This window comes from Ascidia mentula, chromosome 1 (genome assembly GCF_947561715.1).
Source record: "Ascidia mentula chromosome 1, kaAscMent1.1, whole genome shotgun sequence".
Lineage (NCBI taxonomy): Eukaryota > Metazoa > Chordata > Ascidiacea > Phlebobranchia > Ascidiidae > Ascidia > Ascidia mentula.
In genome coordinates, this window is record NC_138566.1 from 20466934 (window position 1) to 20479676 (window position 12743).

General features: G+C 38.3%; 3 protein-coding genes across 3 annotated transcripts; all 3 read right to left on the reverse strand.

Moving 5' to 3' along the window:
* Positions 1-1237: 1237 nt before the first annotated feature.
* LOC145910992 (estradiol 17-beta-dehydrogenase 11-like) lies at positions 1238-3196 on the reverse strand. The gene is made up of 7 exons (XM_082998224.1): positions 3135-3196; positions 2964-3084; positions 2624-2736; positions 2382-2526; positions 2203-2309; positions 1506-1757; positions 1238-1322 (listed from the first exon to the last, which is right to left on the reverse strand). Exons 1-7 carry the CDS (start codon positions 3194-3196, stop codon positions 1238-1240), a joined length of 885 nt encoding a protein of 294 aa, XP_082854350.1.
* Positions 3197-4811: 1615 nt separating this feature from the next.
* Positions 4812-7580, reverse strand: LOC145899403 (aquaporin-8-like). Its single transcript, XM_082988168.1, has 6 exons — positions 7378-7580; positions 6887-6997; positions 6196-6322; positions 5574-5767; positions 5366-5506; positions 4812-5108 (listed from the first exon to the last, which is right to left on the reverse strand). Exons 1-6 carry the CDS (start codon positions 7560-7562, stop codon positions 4985-4987), a joined length of 882 nt encoding a protein of 293 aa, XP_082844294.1. The 5' UTR covers positions 7563-7580; the 3' UTR covers positions 4812-4984.
* A 796-nt stretch (positions 7581-8376) lies between these two features.
* LOC145899395 (aquaporin-8-like) lies at positions 8377-10922 on the reverse strand. The gene is made up of 6 exons (XM_082988156.1): positions 10712-10922; positions 10434-10544; positions 10104-10230; positions 9591-9784; positions 9384-9524; positions 8377-9043 (listed from the first exon to the last, which is right to left on the reverse strand). Exons 1-6 carry the CDS (start codon positions 10894-10896, stop codon positions 8917-8919), a joined length of 885 nt encoding a protein of 294 aa, XP_082844282.1. The 5' UTR covers positions 10897-10922; the 3' UTR covers positions 8377-8916.
* Positions 10923-12743: the final 1821 nt, after the last annotated feature.

The following is a 12743-nucleotide window of genomic DNA, read 5'->3' on the forward strand; positions in this document are numbered from 1 at the left end:
ACCGAAACACTCTTCTTCTTCTTTTATTCAACCTGCAAAAGTTTCATTTCCACTGGGGTAAACCATTCACCCAGTTATAAAACATCACTAAAGGTCATAGTCAAAGCCAGTGTTGGGTGAATAACCCCTGCATTGTTGAAAAGCACTGTGAAGTCGCCTACATCTTCGCGAAATTGGAAAGCTAACCTGGCAAATAATTAGAACTTCTGGTTTAAAACGTATTTTATTTAACCAAACAAAGTTGCAAATTAACTAAATTGTTTACAAAACGTATTGATTAAACGTACAATGTTTGTTGGATTTTTAACATCTTTTCGTTTGTTATTTATGAATAACCCGTACACCCTTTATATCTACCAACTTGCACAGTTTTTCGTTGCCTGAAGCATTGACGTCTTCAACAGCCTAAATTTTGAAAAAACTTTTTCGTGTATAATTGATGCTGAACCTAATCGCGATTATTGTAACAGTTTTACTATAGTTGTCGCTCCAAGTTCAGCAAACATTGCAAAGAAGAGTTGCCCAAAACTATGACCGGCAACTGTAATCAGGGCAAATTCTCCGCGTATAGGTTTGGATTTGCAAAACATCCTAAATTGTTCCGAGATGTAAAGGTTGTTTCCAATTGCTGACAGCAGAGTATGCTAGATACTCACTGAACAAATGAATTTGCAAAAGCTGTATTACTTTTCACAGCAATATAAACACTTTATTCTGCACTGTTTCAAAGTTTGCCCGTTACTGTCTGCAGGAACCTGCCGGTCTGCAACGAAATCCGCACTTTTACTGCAAAATAGTTTATATGAAACAGAGTTCTGTGACAACGCAGTGAATGCGGTGCAATAATTTATTAACTTGCCTCAGATCCAACTATTCTCAGTAAAATTTTTGATATCCTAGTATTGGACCAACTTTCACATACTTTCCGAGTTTCTGCTGAGAATAAATAAAAAAAAAATGAGTTTCTGTCACTGAAATTTTCTCTTCGCCGAAATGTTGCAGTGTCAAGTTTTAGGTTACAATAGAATCTGCAGAAATGTCCTAAATATTTGTACTTAGAGAAGTAAAGAAAATGTGTTGGGTATTCCACTGGGCAGCGAAAATGCAGCTGACTTACAAAACGTCCCTCTTAAATACAATGTATTGTATCGCTTGACAATGTACAGCAATATAGCAATGTCTTTTCTAAAAACAGATAGCGATCCAAAATATTTAGTGTAATGGAAATATGCACACTTTATTCGTTTTTGGTGTCGATCAAATCCACTTTTGCTTCAACATAATCGTTTACCGCGTCCACCACGCTCTCAGGTAACATATCACTGCAAAGATGTACAAATGATAAAAGTTTGCGTAAGTCTCGGAAAACGTCATGCTGCGTTGATTTTGGAAAAACAATTGTACGACTACTGTGACGTTTTTAGAAATACGTTAATAGAATTACTTTAAAAACAAACAGGATTTACTTTAAAAAAATTTGTTTGTGCGAGCTTGAAGCAGCTTACTTTAATATGCGGGGTAGGGTTACTGACGGCACGGTCACCAGAAATTCGTCTCGAAGAAGCGCCTGGACCGCTCGGTTGACCACAAACTCCGGTTCCAGATTTGGCACATGGAGATTTGCTCGAGGGTTGTTGACGAAGCCGGTTGTAACGAATGATGGGCAGATGCAAGTAAGTTTAACTCCGTATATTTTCTGTCTGCGCAGCTCGTTGCGCAGAGCCTCCATAAGACCAACTACAGCATGCTTTGTAGAACTGGCAGAAAACAGTGGTATAGTCGTTATTTACAAGTCGATGTTTGGCAACGTTGACAAACTTTGTTGGGTTTCAACTCGGGTGACTTTTCAGGTTAATCAAGAATCTTGGTGTGTATTTTCCAAAAAATGTCCTGTTTTTATGGCAATTTAACATTTGCGTAAATTTTGTTGAAAAACACCCTGCCTCCGACTGGAAACACCGGTGTATAAACGAAATTTCCTAAATAACTAATGTCAAAATGATTTAAACTAAACATTGGCAAGTATATCACATGATAAAATCAATTTTTAAGCAGCTAAATTGCAGCAAAAGATAAAAAAAAACATTTTCAATTTTATTTTTTCCGCTGTGAAATCAATTTTCACAGTATATGCAATTACGGACATCAATATACTATTAACTGCTCGTAAATTGTGAACCAAATGATATCTCTATCACGTACCTGTAATCTGTCATATAAGCTGTTCCAAACAGTCCAGCAAAAGATGCCATGGCAATAATATGACCGTGATTCTTCGCTTTCATGCTTGGCAAAAACTCTTTGATCAACTGGAAACATATGATTTAAACGTTAAATCATAATCTTGTTTTATTAAAGCATGCTTGAAGGAGATGGCTTACCCAGAAATGGGAAAGAACATTCACTTTAAATGTGTTTGTTATCATGTTTTCGGTCAGCGACAGAATGTCAGTGGGATAAATAACTCCTGCATTGTTGACAAGCATTGTGACGTCACCCACATTTTCTCGAATTTTGGTGGCAAGTCTAAACAACCGTTGTATGTTATTCTTTAAGAATTTCCTTTTTCCAGGTGCATTCCTGTGCGTTTGTAGTTTCTTCATAGGTGCCTGTTTCAACCTACTTGTGAATTGCACTTTTTTCTCGTAGGTCCACGGTGTAACCATACGCTTTTGCACCTTTTTGTTTGAGAATTGCCACGGTCTCAGCATTTGTAGTTTCGTTGACGTCTACCGCCTGTTGTTTTTTTCGGTGTGAGTGTTGTAAAATGAATGAAAAACAGAAATAAGAAGAAGAATTTTATTCAAGACAAGTCTGCGAAGGGAATGGCAAAATTATGCTAATGTTTAACCCCCAAAAGCCCACCTTTTCTTTGAACATATACCACTACATTCTTACATTTATATTTGCATTTTTTACCAAATTGCAAAGTTCGAAAGTGAGGGTTCATTGCGAACACTTACTATAATCGTGGCGCCGAGTTTTGCAAGCTTTATGCAGTATAACTTCCCCATTCCATGTCCCGCTCCTGTAACAAGTACTATCTCCCCATGTATAGACTTGGGCGCTGGTTTCCATATCAACCTGCGGTTACAAATATCTGAATAACCTAGTGCAAGCTTTACACAACTTACCGAAAAATTGCAATTACGATTCCAACGAACAATTTCCAAAACAATTTGATCAGTCCGCTCATGATACTGATTTAACTTAAATGGAACGAGAAGATTCCTGAAGCAATGCAGCATTGAAAATGTTTTCTTTACAAAGCGATCATAACTGCTTATTTCTCCCACCTGGCCTTCATGATATACTATTGCTGAACATTAACTACCCTTACGGGCCGACAACATTATCAATGCAACTTGGATATGAACGCTGTGCATTTTAACTATACTTCGGTTAGTACGCGCAACACATGCTATCCGTTGACCCAATACATCGTTGTGTTTGTCTTTGCTCCAAAGTCAATCATTAATCGTGTCATGCGCAAGCAAGCGATATTTTTCAGTTGAGTCTTGGGTTTGCTTTGTCATGAGGCAAAGACCACACAAGGATTAAAATTAATAGCGTTACCTATAACCCAGTGATTTTTTGTCGATATGTATGAAATATTGGCATTCAAAAGTCGGTAAAATAATACTGCCAGAATGTATTTAGAAAATATATTTATACGTCGGCATAACTGTTCACTGTAACCGTATTTAAATGGGAAGAAACTCAACATAAATGCGCAGAAGGGAAAACAATTTACAGACGTCCACGTTGCCTCATTATTTGACTGCATCGAATTTACTGCATAATGCCTACATTAATCTCGGTTCATACTGACAGTCGAAGTCATGATTTATGTGACGTGTCGCGAATTCATGCATCGTATTAGCACGTCAACATGGAGGCGGTTAACGGGTAATTTGATACGTCCGATGTAATGCAAGTTTTAAAGGAATATTGCCTTCCTATACATGTCGCGCAAATTGTGCGTGAAAAAAACTACACTTACTACAACAATGGCGCCAAGTCGGGCCAGCTTTATGCACGTCAGTTGTCCCATACCGTGTCCGGCGCCAGTGACATTTCACTCTTAATACTTTTTAAGGGTTGTCTCCAAAATAACCTGACGAATAATCAACATTATTTGTATACAGTGTATATGATATATTGGTATTTGCCATATCGCGCACCTGATAAAAGCCAAAAATGTTCCGAAAAAAGAACTCCACAGCATTTTAACTAAGCTCCCTATTTTTGTATTTATAATTGCACTGCTTGACTCGCTGTTGCACCGACGCTTGCAGGATTGTCAAATTGAACTTATTGTTAAAAAGATCACATTCTTTAGTATATAGTGTACTTTAGTCTGTTATGTTGTGTGGATGCCTTAATTCCAATGTTGCATTGCAAGTTTGGTACTTGAACTGCGTGTTAATTAATTACCACTATGCAAGTCATAAATTTGCACGATCTTCCGCTTTAGACAGACGAGCGTTAGTTTATTTTGCAGGCTAAGGTGAACTTGCAGTCAAATCAAGACAATCACCCAAAAATTATCCTTGCTGATAGTCTGTTTATACAACAGTTCGTTCTAACATAAGTAAAGAATGACATAAAACTCATGTGTGACTAACTCAACAAAACTAGCCTTGTCGCCAATACTGAGAAAAGCGTGACCATGTTGGGTAACGCATGGCCAATCATGCATGCACTGCCACTGGACTTCAGTTTGAACTGCACAACTCGTTTCGCGTCGAGAACCTTTTTTTGTCATGAAATTCGTTTCTTGAATTGACGAAATCAAATACTCAAGCGGACACCCATTAACATACAGCAGTGTAAGCACATATTAGCCATTTACCAATAAAACGAAAACACATACTTACAACGTTATTTTGCGCGTTTATGCTATTTTTGCCTTATTTAGATAACAAGGCATGTTATTTAGCTTTATACACAGGTAACTAAAGTCGCAGTTCCCGATATAGTGTTACAACGATTGTTGTTGAATTTCGTCGTCCTTTCTATTTGTGGATGACAATTCTGAAACTTCATCGGTTTCGTTGTTTGGGATTTTCAGCATCCACACACGGTCAGGAGGGGCAAAAAACGTCCTGTAAACAAAACGGATGTTGTTTGTTGGAGATGTTTCATTATTTTGTGTGACGTAACTTTCAGGTCAAAATGGAACGAAACATCAACAGAATTCTTGATATGGATTTGAATTGTTGACATTGTGAACGAACACGTTTGGTGAAATAGTGAGAAAAGGCATGTGGCAATGCTCTGTCATTTATAGCTAGTCGTAAAGGTTTCGCAGAAATAAAAGAAATAACAGGGAGAAATTTCATTGGCCAATTAATTTACTCACATATAGATAAGGGAAAAGAGCAAGGCCCCAAGGCAGTCGCCGACCCACCACACCCAGTGATACCTCCACACAGTTCCTCCCAGTACAAGTGCGGGACCGAACGCCCTCGACGGGTTAAGGCAACCGGCCCCAATCCACTTCCTGTAACAATAACGATTTTGCAATAACATTGCATCGTTATCGGTTAAACAAAACATCAAATGCATACCCAGCAATAATTCCCTGGAAGACAGTGATTCCGATTGCCAGAGGTCCAGTTGCTTGGTCGTAAGTTTTGTCAACTACCATCATGTTGGCGAAAAACACCATTGCGCCAGTTGTAATTATTTCGCAACAGAGGATGGCCGAAATATTGGCGTCTTCAGCTATTAAAAAAGGTCCAGGATCGTCACCTTTCACCGCCTGTTTAGAAACACGCAAAACCGTTTTAATCACATGCAAAAAATGCAAAGTGTGTAACCTAAAGGATAATTGAAGGATAACTTACTATAGATATAACCCAATGATTTGCAGCTCAGAGAAAGGCCATAAATTTGGTGCTATTGGATTAAATCTATAGTTGTTTTATATAAGTCAGTCTATCCAAAACAGTGCACTAAATAATTTGCAGAAAGCAGCATGGATAGAAGGAACGTAAACCACATGCAAGTAGTAAGGTTGAATGCTGCAAGTATATGCAAGGTTTGTCCAATCAGCACCAAATACTGCGAGATCAGCGGCCACAAGCAAAGTCGCAGGGAAACTGCTGAATTTATAATATTCATAACTTTCATAATAGGTATTTATACAAACAGAATAGATAAAATCTTTATAAATAATCGCTAAGTTACCTGTGCTATGACCGCCCCCAGCGTTGATCCCAGACACTGCATGATGACGTATGGCAGAAACATCCATGGAGACAACACTCCTGTCACCAGAAAACCCACCGAGATTGCTGGATTGAAGTTGATTATGCTACACAAAAGTACAAGATTGTTGTAGTTAAGCGAAGTTACGCACTTATTTTTTTTATATGTTACATTCCAATTCTATGTTAGATTGCTGTTTTGCGTGCAGGAATGTTTGCCAACTAAAACAACAACTTCACGCATCGTTTACAGCAGTTCCGATCTTGTCAAAAAGAAAGGTCGGAGCGTGTAGAATTTTCACGAAACGGGATTAACACGTAGTATTGTTTTTTTTTTCTTTTTAGAAGTTGCCTTTCTTTTAGATTTGAAGGATTGCCTCTAAACTCGATGAATTGGAGAAAGTTGTTTTGGGAGCTTAAGCGAAAATTAGGGTTTTGGTCAAATTGTGATCCAAGCCTAAAAAACTGTCAGAAGTTGCGTCGTTCGTTTGTAAGTTGGGTGAGACTATTGCAGAACTACCATGGGTATAAAAACGTATAAAATTCATGTTAATTTCGAAATAATCCAAGACGGCGTTCATGTATACAACGAAACTAAACACATTCGTGCTACTTGGAAATTAGTAACAACGAATACCACTTAAAAGCTAATCAAAAGTTAGTTTATTTACCAAACTTTCCAAAACAAAACAACGAACATCCAAACTGCGAAGCCAGCCTGAAATGCCGGCATGAGAGTGGAAACCAAATAATCCGCTCCCCATTCTTGTGGCAGGATGGTTCTGCAAAACATCATCACCACAACGTAACAGCACCATGTACGGCGAACAATACACCCCACACTCATAAAAAATATTTTACCCGTTTGCTAAATGCCGCTGGGGTAATATTACTACATGGTTAAAGCTTTGTGGGTGATGTGCAGAGCAAACTTTACACGCTGCATGTAAAACTGCAGCTTAGTAGGCGCAAGTCATGGCAAGCACTTAACCTTCTCCTTGACCTGTAACGATGTTGAGCTACAAAATCCTTTTCTGTGGTATTGAAATAAATCCTGCCAAGCATGTTACCTACATGTAAAATCTCTTATTTGGCCAAAGGTAAACCCAAACCTGTTTTTGTTATTCAAAATTTACACTAGACAGTGAAACTTTTGCTTTACCTGTTCAACAATGGGTATTCGATGGGCTTCGTCGTAGCAACAACCATTGATCCCCAAAATGTGTGCAAAACCATTGCAAAAAATTCGGCGAGCAGAGGTTGAACGACATAAAGCAGGATGTCTTTTCTCGATGCCTCCCGATATCGCTGTAAAATTCCTTTTCCACTACTTCCACTGGCAGGCATATTCCAAAATACTTTGTTAAATCTGCAGATGTCAGGATAAAGTGAATAAATTGAACAGTGGTTTCACGGAATGCGTAAGAGTTAAACAAAGCATGATGTGATGCATAGAGCAGAAGTCACAGCGGTTGATTACGTACAATTTATAAGCTAAATGGGACGTTCGAAACATGTTGGTACCTTTTTCCAACAAGATATATGCAAGCGTTTGGTTTCACACTGGTCTCAACAGCTCTTTAAAGACAACTTTATCTTATTGGGAAGTAACTGTTGCGCACTGGCGACTGCATTTTCAAAAAATTTCAATTTCAATTTCAAATATTAGGACAAACCTTGTTCCAACCAACCACCTCAACGAGTCAATAAAACTAAAAAGTAATAACGTTGTAAAATGGTGGCAATTGGGAGGCTTATTCGCCTGTCCCGAGCAAGAACTATACAAACAATGGCTTTACTGGCCTGGTAGATTTTCTTTGAATGCTAACTATACGAGCATTGAACGAAAAGACTTCTCTGCGTGGAAATATGTGGCCATTTTGGTACTCACACAAATGTTACCTATCTGACCTCACTTTGGCGTTTCTCGGTAAATAACTTCAACAACTTCTCCTTTCTACCTCATGCTTTCTGGGTGCGTTATTAGAAAAAATGGCTAAGCTCCGGCTTGCAAGCAAACATTACCCAACTAAACTAATTGCACATCTCACTTTCGGGTCCGAAGGTTTCATAAAACATTCCCATGAAAAAGTAACGAAATTTATTTAAAAGGCCGAAAAAGATCGAAAGCAATGCATTCATTTCTTTAGCATTAGGGCTTTTTTTAGCAGAACATTTGTGCGCACTGGCCGTCTCAAGTTTCGTTGCCTTTTTCACCAACTGACAAATTTTGAACGCTACAAGGTGTTGCCTGTTGATTTAACCACGAGCGTTTTTTAGTAGACAGCAGGCTCAAAATAAATTAGCTGTTGGGTAAGAAACCGATATTCCACTTGTACAACATGTTCGTTTTGGCTTCAAAGCAAAATCACATGCTGCCCTAGTGTGCGCAAAATAAAATACAAGATACATCAAATCACTTTTGCAAGGTTGGATGCTTTAAATTTTAACAAAATTTGTCACTAAGAGGTTTCCCACAACTATAAGGTTCTCGCTGACTTTAGTATTGCAACGGGCATCAGTACACTAACAAAAATCAGCATTGAACAAGCAAGCAAAATTGGTTACTCATAAGGCTTTGTTGTTTTGTACAAGCATATTTTATTTGGCAATGGGTTTCCTTTTCATGCCTAGTTAAACAAGGCACGTTGTCTTACATTGTAAAAAAAGCACTCAAAAGGTCGCTGTTTGAAAAATTGCGTTACATCGATTGTTGTTGAATCTCAAGGTCGTTCCTATCTGTGGATGCCAATTCCGAAACTCGATGTCTTTTGTAAAGTATTGAAATCTTTAGCAACCACACGCGGTCGGGAGGAGCAAAGAACAACCTATCCACAAACGAAATAACGCGTGAATAAATAAACGCAGCAATTCTTACTAAAACTGAACGGATTTGTTAGGAACAAATACATTATAAAACTATTAATGTGTAATATCATCACCACCTTCGGTGAAAAAGTATAGGTTGGGAATTATGAGAAAGTTTTAAGTCGTCAAATTTTATGTCGATATCGTTTTTACAGTGAAAGGTGATCATACGCTACATGAACAAGCTTACGCATATCTCATAAACTTTTTGAAGCGATTTTTCATAACCCAGGTAATATCATTTAGAAACCTTTTTAATAATACGTACGTTTGTGTGTGTATGTTTGAAGTTAAACTTACATATAGATAAGGGAAAAGAGCAAAGCCCCAAGGCAGTCGCCGACCCACCAGACCCAGTGGTACCTCCACACAGTTCCTCCCAGTACAAGTGCGGGACCAAACGCCCTCGACGGGTTAAGGCAACCGGCCCCAATCCACTTTCTGTAAAAATAAACAGTCCTGCAGTGACACTAACTCAATGCGTTTGATTAAAAACCAGTTCTATACCCAGCGATAATTCCCTGGAAGACAGTGATTCCGATTGCCAGAGGTCCAGTTGCTTGGTCGTACGTTTTGTCAACTACCATCATGTTGGCGAAAAACACCATTGCGCCAGTTGTAATTATTTCGCAACAGAGGATGGACGAAATATTGGCGTCTTCAGCTATTAGAAATGGACCGGGATCGTCATTTTTTACCGCCTATAAAGTGAATAATATTGTTTTCTCGCCCATAAATGGATGTAGGAAAAATACAAAATGTCGTAAAAAAACATAAACTAAGTGACGGAAATAATGTTTGTGTTTTTAATCAAACTGCACTTAAAACAACTTTTGTACATTAGAATGATACGAGAGATTTATAAAAAGCAAGTGAGTCAACACAATCATAAAATGTTTTTAGTGCCTTAAAGCTTTTATACCTACACCAACTTGGTACATAGTATGCAAAATTGTACCAGTCTGTGTTAGTATTTTATAATATATAATTTATTTTGCAAATTTAGCACAGCCATGTCACCTGTGCTATGACCGCCCCCAGCGTTGATCCCAGACACTGCATAATAACGTATGGCAGAAACATCCATGGAGACAACACTCCCGTCACCAGAAAACCCACGGAAATTGCTGGATTGAAGTTGATTATGCTACACAAAAACGTTTGATGAACACATTTCTGATGGTATAGCTGTGATTGCGCACAGAAAAAATTGACATTGAGTCGTTGTGTTCTAAACAATAACGTAGGGCACAAATACTGCAGAAATTCCACAAAACGTCAGTTGTTTGTTTTGCAGCGTGGATTTACAAGCTTACCACTTAAAAGCACATCAAAAGTTAGTTTATTTACCAAACTTTCCAAAACAAAACAACAAACATCCAAACTGCGAAGCCAGCCTGAAATGCCGGCATGAAAGTGGAAACCAAATAATCCGCTCCCCATTCTTGTGGAAGGACCGTTCTGCAAAACACTCTATTAATTATAACAGAAGTAATATGGCGAACAATAGGCATCGAACTGTTTACAGTGGCTACGAAAACAGACATGTTTTTTTGCTGTTTCAACAGATAAAGCGTTGATTGATTTCTAGCTTATCGTTAGAAAAGTAGCCGATAAGTGCTCCCTACCTGTTCAACAATGGGTATTCGATCGGCTTTGTTGTAGCGACAACCATTGATCCCCAAAATGTGTGCAAAACCATTGCAAAAAATTCGGCAACCAGGGGTTGAACGACATAAAGCAGGATGTCTTTTCTCGATGCCTCCCGATATTGCTGTAAAATTCCTTTTCTACTACTTCCACTGGCAGGCATTCCTAAGTTGGTATTGTTCTAAATAAGTCTACATCTACAATGAAGCGGTTAGCTTCTTTGCCTTTGCCGTGATATGATTGCATACGACACACATAAGTTAAACAGAATATGAGCAGTTAATTGTTCGGAAGCTACGCCAATTGACGTCATAAACTTTGTCTATGTTCACAGTGGCGACTTAATTTCAGTAACGTTATTCGTACGTTATTAAATTCGGTAGTGTTTGTTTCGTGCATCTGATTTAGGCATATGCATGTAGGTTTCAATACTCGGATTCGATTTCGATGTTTGAATTCAATTAAACGTATAGTTTTACGCAAAATAATGGGTGCCAATGCGTTAGTTAGAGAGCACGCTTTCTACAAAACAGGCCTATATGTAGGCCTAATAGTCAAATATATATTGTGTATATAAGTTTCGCATTGTTTATGTTTTAAGTCGTACACATTAGTGCGTCGTACAACCCATTTCCTGCTTGCGTATATGCGTCATCTTTTGATTTGTAGTTAGTTATATAGTCGGTTTGAGGTCGATACATGCAAGGCGTGATATAACATTACATATAACCCTAAAGGTTTCTGAAACCTTTGTTTGGCATATATATTCTCCATTTGGGCACGAGGCAATCAGACAACACTACTGAAATGCAACTTTTCCACTGGCATGCAATTTATTCTCATTCTTAACCTTTCCAAACTTGACCTCTGTCCTCCCTCTTTAAATTAAAGCTAACCGACAAGATGTACTTTATGTGACGTTTATGCTAACATAATGTCAGTATTGTATATGAAATCTGCGACCATTGTGAACGAACTAAACGACATTGCGGCTCAATTACAAGAGAGAGACACACACAAAAGCAAAGTAGTCATATTACATAATTAATCACTCGATTTGCTGGTGATGTTTTATATACAAATAGACACGACTTAATCATGAAAAAATAGAAGTCCGCAAGTCGCACTGCAATACACTGAACTCTAACAAATATCTGATTTGCCATAGACCTACATGTCTCAAATAACCAAATAGCTAACTGAGTTAACAGAAAAAGACGCTGACAATCGAACATAGTGGGCTTGCAGTGGACAAGACAAGTTTATCCACTTTGTGTCGTTGTTATAACCATGTCACGTAATCTACAGTTTAATGCCGAACTGCATTTGCATATTCAAACAGATCAGTTATATATTGCATGTTAAATGCAATCGTACATTATCGCCATGACAAGATTATTGTGACTCAAAAGCTTTTCGCCAGTTGGGATTAATCCCACAAGCTTAAACAGAAACATTTGTCCATGCAACCTGCAATTATTACACAACAGGCGTTTGGCATTCCACTCTTTGCGCTTGTGCCATCGGGCCATTGCCGTATTGGGGAACCATTATAATCTCTGCAAATTGAAACTTCAAGTCTATTTGCGACGCAGCATCATGCTGTTTACACATGGTTTACGGTATCAGCCTTTTTTATCAGCCTTTTTTATCAACGCACCATCGAAGAGCTGGTAGATAGATGGATACTTTTCCAAGGGACTTGTGTGTTTAATTCGTTGTCATGAAATCCAACAATGTTTTGATCCACCCCATGCGATCCACCCCATACTTAAATTCCTGCAACTGACGTGACCGTTTCTACGTTGTTGACTCTTCGCTGAACATTTCATAGGACTATGGAGGTGAGGTTTATCCGACAAAAAACATGCTTTTCTTCGCGGCATGTCACTGCATAAGTATGTCGGTAAACAACCGTAACACGTCTTTCGCAACTTCGCCTAATCCTCATTGATTACGTTAACCATTTCTTTCACTTCCTTTATTAAAAGTTTTTTTTAGGTCTTGGTA

What these genes read in the sequence shown, in the direction of transcription:
- LOC145910992 (XM_082998224.1), bottom strand. Translation starts at nt 3,196, where the DNA reads ATGAGCGGACTGATCAAATTGTTTTGGAAATTGTTCGTTGGAATCGTA. An exon ending in ATCGTAATTGCAATTTTTCG is followed by an intron (nt 3,085 to 3,134) that starts GTAAGTTGTGTA and finishes TTGTAACCGCAG; the next exon opens with GTTGATATGGAAACCAGCGC. An exon ending in GCTTATATGACAGATTACAG is followed by an intron (nt 1,758 to 2,202) that starts GTACGTGATAGA and finishes GTTTTCTGCCAG; the next exon opens with TTCTACAAAGCATGCTGTAG.
- LOC145899403 (XM_082988168.1), bottom strand. Translation starts at nt 7,562, where the DNA reads ATGCCTGCCAGTGGAAGTAGTGGAAAAGGAATTTTACAGCGATATCGG. An exon ending in GAATACCCATTGTTGAACAG is followed by an intron (nt 6,998 to 7,377) that starts GTAAAGCAAAAG and finishes GATGTTTTGCAG; the next exon opens with AACCATCCTGCCACAAGAAT. An exon ending in TGGGGGCGGTCATAGCACAG is followed by an intron (nt 5,768 to 6,195) that starts GTAACTTAGCGA and finishes GTTTCTAAACAG; the next exon opens with GCGGTGAAAGGTGACGATCC.
- LOC145899395 (XM_082988156.1), bottom strand. Translation starts at nt 10,896, where the DNA reads ATGCCTGCCAGTGGAAGTAGTAGAAAAGGAATTTTACAGCAATATCGG. An exon ending in TTCCAGGGAATTATCGCTGG is followed by an intron (nt 9,525 to 9,590) that starts GTATAGAACTGG and finishes TTATTTTTACAG; the next exon opens with AAAGTGGATTGGGGCCGGTT. An exon ending in CTCTTTTCCCTTATCTATAT is followed by an intron (nt 9,044 to 9,383) that starts GTAAGTTTAACT and finishes GTTTGTGGATAG; the next exon opens with GTTGTTCTTTGCTCCTCCCG.